The following is an 18,078-nucleotide window of genomic DNA, read 5'->3' as shown; positions in this document are numbered from 1 at the left end:
TACGGATGCATCGATATGCCAGATTTACCAAAGTCATCCCAAGTCGTTGATAATATCGAGAGAACCTTTTTGCTAAATGTATTTCCTTGTTTAGATGGACCTACAGGAGGTCGTAGTTAGTGATTCGCGAGCCGGAAGCTTCGAAAGCCTCACCCAGTCCGGCGAGAGGCTTCATCCACATCACCCCAATGCTCAGCCTCCCAGAACTCGTTCTCGTTCACCGAGTCTCAGGTAAACTGAATGAATAATTCTCCAAACTCAATTTACAAATGGAAGCTTGGAGGGAATTCTTTCTAAAAGTTGTATACGCACTGAAAATAATTGAATTCAATTTATTTATATTTCGATTCAACTTATTTTTATTTGAATTATATTCAATCAGATTACGATTCAAATACATTTGAATAATAATTCAAGACATTGAAGAATTTTCCAAAAATCATTTATCCTTTTTTCGTCTTGTTAAGAAGGTTTTCAATTTTTATTTTGAACAATCAACGCTCGTCACTTGGATTATATTTATCGTGGTTTTTTTTCTTTAAAATTATAGGCGATCACCCGTCACGCACAGATCACCATCGCCAACGAGACGACAGAGATTCGATCATCATTCACACAACTACATGGATGGGCCAGGATTCAGCGACACAGTGAGCAACGTTGTGGAAATCCAGAGGCACACGCATCATCCACATTCGTCACAGTACAATCATCGACACAAAATATTAGGTAGCAATCTTTCGTGTATTAAAATAAACGAGAAAAATGAGCTTGAAAATATCAGCTCAATTCGAACAGGAGTCGATTTCGTCCGGCCTGAGTTGCAAAACGTATTTGGTTCAAAAATTATGTTTAGAAAAAAACCACTCACAAACAGCACATAGAAAACGTTGACGCACCGGTTCAAATGATAATTGTAACGAAAATTGAAGATCAACGATTCGCAGCTCCGGCACACTCGGTGAATGATGCTAAAAAAGTTTTTGTTTCGTAAAAAGGCAAAAGATAAATGTCGAAGAAAAAGACATTCATTAATAAGCTCCGTGTCACTCGATGTAATACGTTTCTTCATTTTTGTTGTGTTATGCGCTACACAGACTATTACGACCACTGCGACTATTACGACGATGGTAATTCTTTCACGAAAACTTTTCGATACCCTTTTATCCAGAGCAGAATACAATATCTATTTTATAATACCGTTTGGCTTCAAATTTATCTTTTTATATTTCCTGTATGAATACACTTATGTATCGAAACACTTTGTCCCTGTACATAAATTCCAGTATTAGAGCCAGAACAGATCTTCCATAGACAAATAAGAAGCAAAGAGAAACTGACACAGCTCGATTGAGGATGAAAATGATTTTTTTTCTCAAAATGCGCTTTTCAAATTGGAAAAAAAAACGAATTTTGTGTGAAAGTTTCGGGATCTCGGTGCAGACATAGTCGTCAAATAATTCAAGTTGCCACAACAATTTTTCACTCTTTTTTTTGTGCACTTGACAGGAAGCATGTGCTTTGTCAGTCGTACACGATCATCAAACTTGATCACATCACTCATGTCAATGCATTTAAAGATATTTTGGTCGAATTTTATTTTTTCTTTTCATCCGGATTTCGAATTTAAGGGTGAAAATTTGTAAAAATAATGATTACGGACGATCAAGCGTTTTTTTTTTTTTCAATCTGTTTCATTATGAAATCAATTTCCGTCGAGTCGACGATAATATTTTTCTTTCTTGAGTATCATTATTCTTACAAATTGGCCGGAAAGTCGTAGTCACGATCCGCGAGGCATGTGATGTCCCGATTGGTAACCGAATGCTTCTCAGCGCTAATTTTTCGTCCTGCTGTAGCGTACGGCATGTTCGCATTGGATGATTGTCCTTTCAAGATAACATAGAACGGAACGAATACACGAAAACGCAATTATTGGCAGATAAACAAACATCACACGAAAACATAATTTAGACCGTAGAAATTTCTATAACTGCCTTGTATCGGGCACGGATTTACACAGAAATTTTGCAACAACCTTCTTTTGTGAGCAATAAAAACAAATCGAGATTTGAAAAGTCAGTATTTTATTAACAATATTTAAATCAATATTGCTTGACAAAATTGACAGGTTGCTTCAAGATCTTTGTGCAAAATTGTTGAATCGAGTCGTACGTTGATTCTGTAGAACTGGATCGCAATAAAATCGTAGATAACGTTAGTAAACCAGACTGCTGATGGTAACATTGTAAAAAGAGTTTTCTTGGCTATTTTGCGAATCGAGACATTATCATTTTTGACCTACAAGTAAAAGAAACTATTTCCTTTAGCTAACTGAATTGAAACGTGGGCAAAACATAACTTGAAACGAACAATCTGTTCACGAAAATATAATTGTAACAATGACTGATTTGAAGTCAGTTCGCTGACGATAAACGAATGTAATTGAGAAGATCTGAATTTAACTGAGATTACAGATCGAAAGGATCTTTATTTGAAATGCACCATTTGATAAAATGCTCGTAGAAACGTCTTTGATTACTAGTACAATACAAAAAAATTACATATAAACAACGAAAAATTGAAAAGTTTAGCATCGCAATAAATCTTTATTTCGATGAGAATTAGTTGGCATGGATTGCATTTGAATTTCACAAATTCATCACAAAAATTTCCGAGACAAGAGGCTTCGTGAAATTTTTCGCTAATTGATGGAAAAAATTTGGAACAGTCTGTGGTGACTTTGCTACGAAATTCGATGGAATTATTGTGATGAATTGTTATTGAGCTCGTTAGTTTACCACACAAACGAAAATTCTTAATCGATAAACTTCTATGCGAAATCGTATAGAAATACACGGAAACTCGATCTCCTAGAATTCGATGTGACTCCTGGATACGAAGAGGAGATTCTCAAAAGTTGAAAAAAAAAAAAAAAAAAAAATTTCACGATAAAGTTTACGTAAAAACGAGGTTTAGTTTGAATGTGGGAAAGTCGGAATTGCAGGCTTTCGAATGTAAATTGATAAGAATAAGATCGTTGTAATGACTGAATGCAATGATTCAACAGGTCCATGGAGCGCATCGGCGAGTCCGGCGCGATCGCCGAGTCCGGTACACAGGATGGAGCACGGTCGGCATTACGGTACAACGAGTTTGGAGCAACGTTCGCGTAGCCCGAGCCCGATCGCGGGCCGTCAATCATCACATCCTGATCATCATCAGTATCCACATCAGCACAGTTATCCGGTGTTGTTGACGCGTCGTGGTCAAAGACGTAAATTGCCGCAAATACCGAATAAACCATCGACGTTACAACTTAAACCGTCGAACATAAACTTTCCAAAGTTAAACGCGTCACCGACGCACGGTGCTCACATCGTCCAGCACGTGGTTGTGCCACCGGGTGGTGTCGGAGGTACGATGGGAGCGGTTATCGGGCACGGAGCGACAACAACGGCGGGGACGACGACGACGGGCCACGTGCCGACAATGTCGGCTAGCCACTGTCCGCTCAGTTTCGAGCAGGCAGTGGCAATGGGTCGAGGTGGTCGTTTACTGCCAAGTCCGGTGCCGAACGGCTACAAGCCTCAGCCGTCGTCGCAGCAAACGAGTAAGCAAAGGACACCAAGATCGAGGCACTCGGACAGCGACGAGGACGACTGGTGCTAGCCAAAGTGGGACCCTGGACGGTGGTCCGGTCAAGTGGACGCTTCGAGGGGCCTCTCGGCTTGTGCGTAATCTCAAAAAACAAAAGGGAAAGTCGATAATAACTCCTACAGGAGAATCTACGATAACGCAAAACGAGAGAGAGGCACAGAGAGAGAGAGAGAGGGTGAGAGTGTTACGAAAGAAACGACCATAAAGTTTGTTGATGCGAATTCCGTGTCACGGGAATCGAGATGAAAACTCGATTTGCTACATGGAATCGTGAGAGAGTAGCCGGGGGTAGATGAAAAGAGTGTGTGTGTGAGAGAGAGAGGAGACGGAGCGAGTGCCGAGGTCCTGGAAACATTGGACCAGAAGCACTCGCTGAGCGCGAATGCGGCCCGTCGAATACGCGCGACGACCGGAAGGGGTCACGCGAAACACTCCCTTTATTATTGTCTCATAGCACCAGAAATATAAAGGAAAGCGAAAAAGGAAAATCGACGTTGAACGATCCAACGATTATTCCGCTAATCATAATTAAACGACAATGAGAAAAGGAGAAAAGACGATTTCGCGTTACCACAAAATTGGAAATTTGTGCAACGCGCGAACAATCGAATATCGAGAGTGGGCTTTACTTAGTGCGATTGATATTCGAGCTCGATTTATCGATTCATGCTCATCGATTCACGTTCGAGAGAATTTTCACGATATCTCTCGGCGACAGAGAGTCCTATATTGCCTCGATCACGTAAAACTACCGGAAAGTAGTAAACACGTGAAGATTCACTTTTTATACGATTTTCTCGCGCGCGATAACCGCTGAAATATTGGACTACGAAACACGATCATCCCACGAAATCGTGAAAATTCTCTCCGCTAACGACTAAATCACGAAAGACACTCGAAAAACAAAATGTTACGCAATAACGCTTAACGTACTGACGCCACCCTTTCCCCGCCCCTCTCGAATTTTCTTTTCGTCACGTCGAACGAAACCAAACTCGAAGACTCGTGTTGGAACTGCAAAAAAAAGTAATAAAATAATATTCGTTGGAAAAGAGACGCGATTGCGGCACTTCGGATCTAGACGCCTGCGCCTCGCGATTAGAGAGCCGAATAATCGAAGAAATCAGACACACACACACACACACACAAATACACGCACCCACGTACACACTGGAAACATTGCTGGAGCTGCAAAAGTGCTAGAAACGAAATCGAATGAAGAACTTTGAAAGAAACGTAAAAAAAAAGAATTAAAAAAAAACAAAAACAAAAACAAATAAAGTAAAACGACGATGAGATAGAAAATAAATGCCGGGAAAATGATGCAACAAAAAACAAAACAAACACGTTGAAAGACTCTAATAAAATTTTCCATAGGTTTACGTATTTTTCTCCCGTCTCAAAGCTCGGGCTTGCGCCAGCCCCATAAATAGCTAAAGTTTTATCGTATTCCATAATAAATATGTATATGTATATAAAATCACGAATTCAAACACACACCCACACACAACACGCATATATATATTGCTATATATGTGCGTACATACATACATACATACATATATATAAATATATATATATATATATATACATATTTATGAACAAGAAAAAACAGAAAATTATGTATATAAACGTATATATTGGGACTGAGAAGAAAGAATGGGGTTAGCGAGGAAGGAGCTCACGTTCGAGCACGCCGGGTGATCTCACGGGATCGAAGAAACACAAGAACAAGTGAGATATGGAAAAAAACGTCCGGCTGGCGCTACTCGGAGCAGCGCTCGCCGTGCCTTCCCGTGAAGATTTCCCATAAAAACGTGAAATAAAAGAAGAAACCCCGTAGATATCACTCTCGTGTTTTCACTACACTTTAATTACATTACATAGAAAAATCCGTAGTGTATAAATAATTGGATGATAAAAAATTGAGAAAAAAAAAAAAAGAAACAAAAACAAAAACAAAATATGAAACGTGAGATTACCTTTCGTGAACGTTTGGAAGAGAGAAAGAGCGGGAGAGAAAGAGAGTGCGCGTTGATACACGTTGAGTGCACGGATCGAGCGACAGGTGCTGCGCGAGTGTTCGAATGAGATTAGAAACAAGGGAAAGAAAGGGTGCAGGAGAGAATGAAGGAAAAATAAAAAAAAGAAAGAAAAACGGTCACAACCGAAGCCAGCCGAGCTGACGTATTCATTTTACAATGAAAACAAATAAACGCATAAGAAAAATCGAGAAAAATCGTAAAGAAAGCGAGAAAATGAAGCGTCGTAGGAAATGAAAATAATTATTACTAGATAAACAGGGTCTTGGGTTTTTCGTGAGTTGAAATAAACTACGCCAAGTCGCGATCGACCTGATAGTAATAACGTATGATAATATTCAGAACGATACCAGGTTAAGAGAGAGAGAGAGAGAGGAAAGAGTAGCCTTATTATACTCCACTAAAGTTGCTCCAGCTCATATGCCAAATAACTCGATCTCAAAGATCCACTGAAACACAAAAATGAAAATACTTGCTGAAGATCGAAGAAGCGAATGCACGTGAGGCTCGCAATGCTGGTTTTAGATAAAACGATTTTCTCTTGAAGTTCAATCGAGACCGCTCCAAATCCGATCAATTAGACACCGATTATTCGACGTAAAAACATATGATACAGTGCAAATTCTGTTCGTCCATACGATTAAACTCCGTAGAATGTCAAGGCCTCTTCTACTTTCATTAAAAATCTCATTTATCAATCGAGCATGTTTATCTTCATTTTCCCATCATGGAATTTGTACTTTTAGTGTGAAAATTTTTACAAGCCTCGTCGCTTATCCGCTGTGTAGTTTTTTTGAAAGATTCTTCAGTTTGAACGAGCAGCTTGAAATATTGGTAAAAAATAAAATTGGACGTGTCAGAAACTCGTGAATTGCTGCAAAGTAACGATAACAAAAATGGATTCTAAAATAAAGGAAACCCACAGTATTGTCAGAAGGTTGCATCAGTTGCTGAAAATTCTTGAGGTTCGTTAAAGGAGTTGAAAAAATCGTGACGATTTTTGAAAAGTCTTTACATCATTTTTTAATAAAATGTTTAAGCACAGAATGAGACTCGAGAAGGAATCGATGAGTTCAAAGTAAAGAAAATCTGCTACAAACCAAACGCGGAGTAATTTTCACTCTATCATACGTTTTGTGCGAAGATGTGATCGAACTCAACATTATTTCGATGAAAAGGAGAAAGAAACAAAGAAGCCGAGGATGCCGGTCGAATCGCGACGATGCCTCGCTTACGGTGTGCCAAGTGCTGAAAAGCAAAACATGACGAATCGACACAAAATACAATTAGTTGATTGCACGGTGTCCGTTTTCAGTTGCATTTGGTTGGAATTAAGAAAAAAATAAAGAATGAGCACAAGTGCAGACAGATCCGGCGCCTTAACGACTAAACAGGAAGGGAAAGTTCCAGCTTCGAGCAAATTCTACCTGCCCTGTAAAGGTATTGGCTTATGCAGGCAAGAAAAGATGGAAAAACAGGGCCTGCGAGTTTGAACGCGGCGATAAAAATTTCGGGAATTCGAGGAGTGGCACTGCGAGGTCGTAATTTGAAAAGTTCCGACGAGAAAATCTTTTAGCCACTACCGAAAATTCGACTCTGAACCGGGATTTTGGGACGAAATAAGTTCGAAACGCTGGGCATGCTCCGACCGTAAATTTTCCGAACCGGATCGCCGTGTGTCTGAATTTCGTCCTTCGATGTTACCACTCCTCGATTTTCCATACGTACAATAGAAAGGGACTAAAAAGTGAAAAACAAATTAACCTCGAGCTCATAAACTCATACGCTACCACTTCGCAGCACTTGTAAAATAAATAAAAATGTTAAAAACGAAAGAAAAATTATAACTATCACTGCTTAAAGTACCGTTACAAATTCCGGCTCTTAAAAAACAGAATTTTTATCATGAGACGTTAATCAATGCAAAGGTTGCTTCGATCATTGTTCTTTTATCATCGCTGTTATTATGGTTACGGTCATGAGCATTATCATTATTATTACCATCATGATAATACTTATTATTATTGCTGTTATTGTTACCGTACTTATCCCATCTGTCACATAAACCAAAAGTATTTCCATTCGAATTATTACTGTTGCAAATATCTACTAATTCGATCGAACCGTCGTGAAAATGGGATCGAGAAAAAAAATGTTGGAAAAACTTGAAAAAAAAAAGAATCAAATTGAATAACAAAGACGAGCTGGATCTACGTCGACGAGGCAAAGTTAGTCACGGCGCAAGGCAAAAGAACGAAATTGGAATGCAAATGCGTTCAAAATACTGCCAATTGTGCGGGCTATTGAGAGGAGAAAAACAAATGAAGACGACAGAAAATGGAAGGTAAAAGAATTGAATATTTTGCGCTTACTGCGGAGATGAATGCAAAAATATTAGTAACGTAGGAGAATGGATGATTAGAATCGACGAATCACGGTTTTAATCGACTAAAATTTAAGTAGCAAAAAAATGAAGAAAAACATTTCACGTGGCAACGACGTGGGGACTTAGTCATTTCTCCTCAATTGGACTAACGGGGAAGTGGCCAACGGTAAAAGAACTCGGGTCATTTCGCCATGCCTCTTCCTCGAAGGAAAAACGAAATGAAAATAAATAGCCGAGCCTCTCAAGTAAACAAAAACGTCTACATTACTGATGACGTTCAATCAGAATCGCGCGATATCTGCCCTTAAGTGCTTTAACAAAAACAACAACAACAACAACAAACACGAATAAGAAAAAGAATGTAAAACTCAATCATCTTTCGAATCGTTTCATATTAAAAATTTCGCATTTCAGTATAGATGTAAATTTAATAAATAAACGTCGTTGAGTAAATATGAGGAGAAAACAAACCATACCCGGCGTCGAATAATAATATCATAGGTATATTCCTCCATCGTATTCCTCTGATCTGTAGGGTGTAAAGTACGGAATGAAGAAAGAATGTTTAGTTGATGGGAATGCAAGCCTCGTAATAGAAGGAAAAACAATCGACCTCGTTTGAAATAAAAATAACTCGATGACGAATCTGATCGCGCACTAATCTCACCCTAATCCGTGATTAGAAGAAAAAAAGCCGTGCTAATGTAATAGTAATGATAACAGTAATGATAATAACAATAAAAATAATAACGATATTGATAATAAGGATAAATATTGGATGATAAATGTATTGGGGGCACGGGTCACGGTTTCGTACTCTCACAGAGGATCGTGTGAAATTTCATTAAAAAAATGTTTTTCTGTGATAAATCTAAACAAATCTTAGGCAACCCTTGGTCGCTACTAATTTGCGACAATTCGTACGAATCGACATACGTGTAATATATAAATATACGGACTGAGCGATCCCCTGATGTGCGTTGCTCGACGAATACCAGTGTGATGAATAAGTCGGAGGAAAAATCATTGGTGGTGGAATATGAAAGGAAAGAAAAATAAAAAACGCCAACGAGGTTCGAAGGAGAGCTTGCGAATGAATTTTAGTGACCGCCTGTACGAATGTGGAATTTGACTGAGAAATATCGGCATAGTTGACGAACTAAAAAAGGCAGAAAATGGGCGAGAGAACGATGAAGCGCGAGTGAAAAATGGGAAGAAAGAGAAAACCACAAGAGTAACGATGAACCCCGAAATTAATCTATTACCTTAGACGTAACGCGAAGACCAAGATAACTAACGATGCGCTATCGTATAATGAGACAAAAGATCGTGCGCAACCTAGCGAGAGAAAACGAAACTAATCCTCGAATCTTGATGCAAGAGAGTCGCTCCGATCGTTGTCGAAGCCGAGAGTGAACAACACGGACTCTCGCATAGAGTATTAAAGAAAAGAGTATGAGTGTGGGAGCCTGATAACTCCGAAAATAAATTTAAAACGTACCTCGTACACTTGTAAATATTTCAAAAAAATATCGTTGAATAACGGAAACGCGAAGTATAAAAGTGACATTTCTAGAACGTTGAATTTTCCAGTCGGAAGAGGAAGCCAGAATTAACCATTTCTATACCGTAATTGTAAAACAAAAATTATAGATCGCCATCTTTCCTAAAACTTGAACAAAAATATATACAAATAAAGAAATGAAATAACAAAGCAACAATACAAAAGGTGCGTGTACGTTGTCGCTCCTTCGTCCGAGTGTCGAGTCGAAAAATTTCTTAAATTCGATTCACGACGTCTTTACGTTTCTCATTGTTGACCATTCCAATTCAATGTTGACTCGAATTTACCAAGAAACAAATTTTCAAAACAAAAGAAATAAAACTCCTGCATTCGGACTCGAGAATTCCACGATTCATAAACAAAAGAAAAACCTGACAATTGCACGATGTTGCACACATGATTAAAAAAACCGTTAATAAATTGAAGAAAAAATAACAAATTAATGAGACTAATGATAAAAATGCTCCCGCGCATCCCTCTCGCGTTGCTACTGTTTATTATCGTCTTTCGTAATACAAGATTTCTCAAGTTTTACTGCACGCTGATTTCATTAAATTGCGAACAAATTTTGATTCACCATAAAATACATATATGTAAATAATTTATAAATTACAAATATATCTACATATATGTATATTATAAATAAGTAACAAGGAGCAAAAACAAAGAAAAAAGCCCACACATACCTTTGAACGTTATAAAAACGTCGCAACGTTGTATACGACGATGAGAATATAATACTGTAAGAAAAAAGGAATCGGGGGGGGGAGGGGGGGGGGGGGGTAATCATCACAAAAACACCACGAGCATCTTGGAGCGCGAAAAGAATTTTTTAATCAACCACCATCTTCATATGAGTAATAAAACCCATTCATCACTATGAAAACGTTGAATAATCACTATTGCAAACGCGAATTTACGGTGTATAAAAAATAGTACGTTAAACGAGTAAACGAAATGCATAACCAAAAGAAAATCACGATTAAAATAAAAATAAACAATCGCTCTTCCGGTTCGTGAATACTAGGTCGATCGCAATTATATCGAAATTCAGTGAAAACGAAATAATGACAGAAGACCAGAGAATAAATAATGACAAAAAAAAAACAAACACATCGGTCGAGAGTGCTGCGAATCGCTCACGGGTTGGCCATTTTTAATACTCCTCGGACAAAGCAGCAAAAGTATAGAGTGGAGGGAGAGTGGTGGCAGAAAGAGGGAGGAGGAGGGGGGGGGCAGCGGGCAGCGAGAGAAAGAATATTAGACAGAAAAAGAGCGAATGGGAGAGGTTGTTCGCGAATGAGTTTGCGTATGTGTGTCGCGAGTGGAAGTGTGCATCTGTGCGCGAGTGTGTCCATCGATTAGTGAGCCTCAAATCATTGGTAAACCGATTGAACGTACGATTTCATTACTCGCATTTAATAAATGAAAAAATAACAAAGGAAGACACGTAAAAGAAAATACTAAAGATTAAGGGTTTTTCTACTTATCTATATATATATATATAAACATAAATATATATATATATATATAATATATACATACTATAAATACACGTACATAATACACATACATATTATTATTAATAATATGATTATTAACATTACGACTATTATAATTTATTGATCGTTATTTATTGCAATTAATTTATCAATATCATTATTATTGTCATTATTATCATTATTATTATTGTTATATATACGGTATAAATGAAAAGAATATGACGAGTGTAACACTACCACTAATTGAGTAACCCTGTCGATAATAATCACACTTCGTCACTAGACTCGGGCTATTATGAGAGCTCGATAGAATTTCATACTTTTGCAAATAATCGGATTCGTTGACACACTTTGATCTCTAAATAACCGAATCGATTGAAAAAGTTGTTCGTTCATATATATACGCATATACAGTTATATATGTATTTCTATATATACATATATATTATTCAGAAAATACTATATGTATATATGAATATGTATATATTTTGTTTTTATAACATATTTGTCTTGTCTCGTTTGTCGTATGAGTCTGACGTTTCTTGGAAAAAAAAAAAAAAAGAAAAGAAAAATTCGATGTACACCTGGCAATCCATAAGTACACGGCTCGAACGATAAAGTAAAATAACAAGCTGTGTCGTGTGAAGCGTCAAGTGAACATGGTTACGAACGAGATCTAAATATTTCTTGTTTATTCACTGTTTTTACGTTGATTCGTTTGTTCGTGATATTGAAAGGCTCTCTCCTGGTTATTAAAAAGTTTACACGGAGAGGCGATAAAGTTTTCTTGTGCCGCTCCGGTCGAATAAATATGTAGCAGCATTCGCGTTCTCAGTTGGGAATCACTCAAAAGAGATACATGAAACCGTTGTTTTCTCGATGGCAGTTTTAATCTCGGAATTCGAAGCTCGAAATAGGTGAGAAAGAGACAATGAGGGAGAAACCGAAGGTCAAAGATACTGAGGATTATTAAGGAGTGTGAAAAACGACGATGAATCTTTAAATGTGTAAAAAGAGTTGCCTTAATAACTAAAAATTCGTTAGACAAACAAAAGAAACGTGATTCTCAACTTATTCAGGGCGCGCAGCGGACAAGCGAAGCTCGTGCGGCGGGTTAGCCCGAAATTCTACGAACTTGACGTATACACGTTGGATTGGAAATGAATCCCGACTGAAAATCAGCCGGTTGAAAAATCTTGACGGAGTTAACGAGTCATTGGGAGAGGGGAGAAAAAATTCTTTAGTCGCTACGAAAAATCGTTTGCGTGTGTTTATACTCGCGATTCGTCATCCAACGTGTACACGTGAAAAAATAAAATCATAGATTTTGGCCGACTCACGCGGGTCGTTATATAATAAAAAGAAATAATAATACGGACGTGAGTTATGCGAATCATACATGGAAATTGTTCAAATCGATGACCGTCGTGCGTGAGAGGAAAGCCCAGCTGTGTCAGCCCGACACGAAAACCATTGTTCAAGCCTGGTTAATTTCTTTCAAATTTTAATCTCCAGTCTCTTTTCGAACGCGTTGACGCTTATAAAGTGGGCGAGTTTAAAACTGCGAGATCTTGGGAATGGCGCAAAGGAAGGGGAAAGGGGTTGCTCCGGGTAAACGAAAGAGTCGCTGCCGCGACTCTAGATCAAAACTCGAGTAGACAAGTCGTCAGGGAAAAATTGAAGGAAGAAGAAAAATAGAACGGCGGTGGAAGATCGTTAGAAAATTGTTTGAAAGAGGACGGGGGATTCGAAAATCGAAAAGAAAAGCAAGGTCAACGGAAGCTCGACGACTCTGTGTCCTGTGTGCGCGCGCGCGAGTGACCGGTACGATTGTGAGGGCATATATGCGACGAGTGTGTTTGAATGTCTGTCCTGTGGCCGCAACCGCTCGATATATTGCAGCCCGTTGTTATAAAATTATATAAATGACGAAAAAAAACCATTGAAAGCTTTAACTTTGAATAAACTAACTTTAAACGGTATAGAGTTTAACACGACAAAAATAAGTAAATGAAAAAACGAGAGAAAGAGAGCGAGCTAAGAATACGTGAAAAAAATGAGACAAACCTAGGAACGAAAGATGAGAACGGTAAATTCACGATCGCAGAGATACGAAAGAATAGAGCAGAAGTATGGAAGTTCGGTCAAATGGTTGTGCGAGTGAAAACGGGTCGTGATTTCTATCATCTTCGGTTTTTTCGTGCCAAAAAGTCCGAATTACAATTCCGACGTTTCGAAAAAGTGAAGAGTGAAAAAAGTGGACGATGACTTCGTTAAGCATTTTTGTTCAATTAAAATTCCTTTACTTTTTTAATTCGTTGAATTGAATTTTCAATAATAATTCGGTCATTACGGGAAACCAGAAACTCCGCCCTGAGAGGTTAAGTGCACAACAACGTTTAGCGAAAGGTCTCCTGTTTTTTCCCGTACAACTATTTCTTCGAGCTTTTCGATTTATTGTAAACTTATTGTATATTTATTATGAAAATACCAACAAAAACGACAACAACAACAACAACAACAACAACAACAACAACAACAACAAGAACAACAAAAGACGAAAAAAAAACACCTGTTTCTCGAGAAAAGATTGTACCTTTATATTATATATAAATAATGTATAGAACGTGCGCGTCACGAGCGAATGTTTTGAACGATGTGCAGGAGAGACGAAAAAAAAACATTCATTCCCATACCTCGTTACTAAAATTTCCTATAAACGTATGAACAATTCCATTCCATTTTGACCGTTGAGCCGAAGAATCGTATCGTCTCTCGACTAAAATATCGCGGGAATCGGAAATTTCTCGCGAATATTGTTAATAATCGTAACCTCATATTTAGGCGTTCCTTAGTTCCGTTTTTTCTCGTCGGTCATGTCGCCATGTCAGTGGTCAACGAGATGGAGGGATACACGCGAAGAGATGGGCGAGAACATTTATAATCGAGATCTTGTTTCAGTGACGCGCACGTGCCATCGATTATTATAATTATTAAAATAATAATAATCATAATAAGCAAAAAGAAATGAAACGAAAGAAAAAAAACGATGAATGAGAACCAAATGGTAAAATGCAGAGAATTCTGTGAGAACGCGCATCTGCCATATTAGTGCGAAGGAGCGATACTCGAGAAATTAGAAGTGATTTAAGATTCGAAGAAAAATACTAAAACAACAACAAAAAAGGACAACAAAAACAACTTGTATGCAAGAGAAACTTTAATTCTTAGAGCCATAAATGCGACTCGAGCGTGATTGATGAAACGAGAGTTTATTGATATATTGATATATCAATATATTGAATATTGATATATTGATTACGAAAGAGACGTAAAAATGCGTTATTAAACTATGTATTATGCAGTATCGGAGTACCTACATTATATATAAATATTATGCATATATAAATAGTTAGTTCAATTTGCAACTTAGTGTGTATCGTCGCTTCGAAAATGCCCAGTCATTACTCGCCAGAATCCAACAAAAAAACGACCCAAACAATTTCAAGTTCATTCTTTTTTTAAGGAAAAAACGAAACAAAAAAGAAAAGAAAAACGACAAAAAAAAAAACAATAAATAATGTATTAAAATATTAATAATGCTTTTAAATTTTTTCACATATTTCCTGAAAATATATTGTTAATACCACTTTCTAGTTTTTTTTTTTTTTTTTTTTAATAAAACTGCGTCAAAAAAAGGTGACCGTTTTTCCAACTCGAGACCTCGAGTTCCCCGGTCTCTAACCCAACCCAGCGCGGAATTTCTCTCTTCGTTAAATCGTCTTGGATACTGAAACATGCGCGTTCCCCCCTTGAGATACGGACAACATCTTGTTTCGTTAGCGACACCGTCCCACATTAGTTTGCCACCCCATTGGTGGGCTTTGACTGAGACTCGCCTCTCTCATAGGGCTCTGCTCACACGTGCGCTTGCCACGGTCGACCGTTCCCGTGCAGCTTTTTCCGTATTTGCCACATTTGTGGGCTTCGACTTCGAGACTGGTGCGAACGTTGGACAACCCAAACAACGTTTTTTCGTCACCACTCGGATACATCATTTATGTGGACGGCCAGCCCAAGAACTGCCATACTCCTTTTATGTAGGGTTCAGGGATACGAACGACGTTCAGCGACGATGAGAGAAAATTCCATGCCAAGAAGGGACTCGATCCCGGGATCCTCGAAACCCCAGTCGGGAGCGCTAACCACTGCGCTACGGTCACCTATAAATAGAACTCGGGCGAATCGTCTATTTGACGTTTGCACTTCGATTTATCTCCATTTTTTTAACATTGTAGAAAAATGATCGAATTTTATTTTATTGCTTCTCTTTTTTATTTCGATTTGCAGTTTTCGTTTTATTCATACCATCGCTTGTGCGATGCAGCAATATTGTTGGGATCGAAAAATATTGTATTCGCTCGAAGGAGCAGAATGACAAAATGACAAATCGAAAGAAATAAATTTTTTGGCAGCGTCGCAATCCTACATCGAGCGTTTCTCTGATAACGTAGAGATATTCTGGGGGTTGACTATTGAATAATTTGGACGAGAATGTTTACACCGAGCTTGTTGTTTCTCAGGCTTTTTTATTTTTTGAAATATATATCAATGTGCTGGGTTTGGGAAAAAACGATGGAGGAAAATCACGTCATATACGCTATAACACAGAAAATCTTTCTATACAAGCATACGCATGCGTGATCACAAGTTACAACCCTGGCTACGATCGTGCGACGCCGCACAGTCGCAGTAAACAACTACGCGTTCTGGTAGGTGGCGTTCATCATCATTTTTGGAATTCCACAAGGAAGAAAAAAATGATAGCGTCGAATTGACAACTGTACAGAGGTAGATTGATAAAAGAAAGAATATCGTTGGAAAAAAAAAATTTGATTTGGAGCAGCCGCGACGATAGACGAATTGTTCAGATCGAAGTGTCACGGGAGACATTTTGCAGGCCGCTGCGTGTACAAACGATTTTGCTGGAAAATCTAAAAAATGGAGGAGGAATATTCAAAGCGTGACAAATTAATTTTCGAAGTAAAGTGAAAATAAATGTTGTGCTTGATTAGCATTTTACTAGATATACAAACAAGAAAAACTCATGTTTGAGTCTTCTTACAGTCGTTATTCCACTGTACAGTGGTGCCGAATCGTATTTCAAATAACCCCAAAAAAAGCTTAATTCTTTCAATTTTTCAATTGTATTTTCAGTTTATAACGGTAAATCAAGAGTCCAAAAATGAGTTACTCAAAGTCCAGTTCTCTGCTACATTCTAGTTTTTTCATATTAAAATTTGAACATATGTTTACTTACTGTGAATGAGAAATTTCTCAGGTACCTCGAAACATCTTTTCCTTATTTGACTGCATGTGGGGAATTGGTTTCTTTACTCTCCCTCCGAAACAATTATTAATATTATTGGAAAAACTGTTGGTGTTGGTAACATAGTTATTATTCACAGGAAAATGATAGGGAAAAATGATAGAATAATGAGTTTTCAATTCCTTAAAAACAAATCACTGTTGCTTCAACGTTTTTTTTCATTACAGAAATTCAGATGGTCAGCGCAAAATTTATCTGTCAGAAATTACTCTGAACTTTCCAAGCATTTGTGTCGCTATAGTTCATTTAAGAGATCTCATTGTTCGCTGTACAAAGACAACTGCAAGAATGCTTGTCACAAAATTGGAAATTTCAAAAAACGTCTGAGCTCTGCACATTCCGTTATACTAAACTCTATTTTCAATTCCTTAAGGTAACTCCTGTACTGCATGCTAGTCAAATGAGTGCTAAATTTTAAAAACGCTTTTGGACCAAGTTTAACGTACCGATTAAATGTATTGTTAGTGGATTTGTATTACAACATATCTCATTAAGATGTAAAAATATTAAAAACGCTAGTTTTGCAAAACCATCAACTGATAAATGCAAATTTCCACACTGACACATTTTCACTGGTATTTTTCAAAGAATTATCTGCGTTTTATCATCGATTTTATTGCAACAAGTCTCATTTTGTTCGTCAACCGGTCCTCTATGAATCCACCATGTAGTTATTTTTTTAACTCAGTCGTTTCACTGTTGTAGCTAATGGTTCATTAAGTGAAAAAACTTTTTCATTCATAATTTCTCTCAGGAATAAGTTTAAAGGAAAATCTGCATGGTGAATTCGTAAAGGATCAGTTGAGGAACAAAATGAGACTCGGTGCAATAAAATCGGTTAAAAAATAGAGATGATTCTTTGAAAAATACCTGTGAAAATACCTGTGAAATGGAAATTTGCATCTATCAGTTGATAATTTTGCAAAACTAATATTTTATATATTTTTTCACGTTAATAAGATATGCTTGAATACATATCTACTAACAATCATTTTAATCGGTACGTTGAACTTGGTCTAAAAGCGTTTTGAAAATTTAGCGCTCATTTGACTAGCATGCAGTACAGGAGTTACCTTAACATCTGAGCCTCGATACAACTTACTCCATTTTGGAATTGAAGAAATGCCTGACAATGTTTAGAAATTCAAAAAGAACTAAGCCCTATATATTCTCACATTCTACCTTCAATTGTGAAAAGTACCAGAGTAATTCATTTTTCTTATTGTTTTCTCAGAATTGATAATGTCATTTAAATCATTCTTTGGAGAAGATTATTACCGTGTAGAATTTCCAGACTCTCAATGAAAAGTAACGATACAACTGCTCAATATTTTATGGAAAATACCTCGCCGAACGTTCTGGAAAATATTCAAAATGATGAACGGCTAGTGGTTTTGAAATTTAGTGAATAACGATGTAGTAATCTCACAGAATGACTTTTATAAATATCAACTTGGCGCAGTGAATATGTTAATTTTTGAACCTGTTGAAGTGGACAATCAATTGGGACTGAAATAAAGAGAATTGAAAAGGAA

The 18,078-nt window shown here is 37.5% G+C and overlaps 1 protein-coding gene and 1 long non-coding RNA gene across 15 annotated transcripts in view; both read left to right on the top strand.

The window, feature by feature from the left end:
• Nucleotides 1-10,095, top strand: part of cac (cacophony) — an 82,182-nt gene extending 72,087 nt beyond the window's left edge. For 11 of the 14 annotated variants that reach the window (XM_043420786.1, XM_043420782.1, XM_043420775.1 and 8 more), the window contains 4 exons: nt 95-231; nt 551-729; nt 1,098-1,130; nt 3,071-10,095. In XM_043420786.1, coding sequence (XP_043276721.1) covers nt 95-231; nt 551-729; nt 1,098-1,130; nt 3,071-3,672 — 951 coding nt within the window. In that variant the 3' untranslated portion in view covers nt 3,673-10,095. The remainder of the gene's footprint in view (nt 1-94; nt 232-550; nt 730-1,097; nt 1,131-3,070) is intronic. The other 3 variants (XM_043420788.1, XM_043420789.1, XM_043420781.1) reach the window with 1 other exon arrangement.
• Nucleotides 10,096-15,878: 5,783 nt separating this feature from the next.
• Nucleotides 15,879-18,078, top strand: LOC122411594 (uncharacterized). The gene is made up of 2 exons (XR_006261178.1): nt 15,879-16,197; nt 17,778-18,078. It is a non-coding gene; the product is annotated as an uncharacterized lncRNA (long non-coding RNA).

The sequence above is a fragment of the Venturia canescens genome, chromosome 5 (assembly GCF_019457755.1).
Source record: "Venturia canescens isolate UGA chromosome 5, ASM1945775v1, whole genome shotgun sequence".
Classification (NCBI taxonomy): Eukaryota; Metazoa; Arthropoda; class Insecta; order Hymenoptera; family Ichneumonidae; genus Venturia; species Venturia canescens.
Note: the sequence above shows the minus strand (reverse complement) of the source record. Positions and strands in the feature narration are given on the sequence as shown.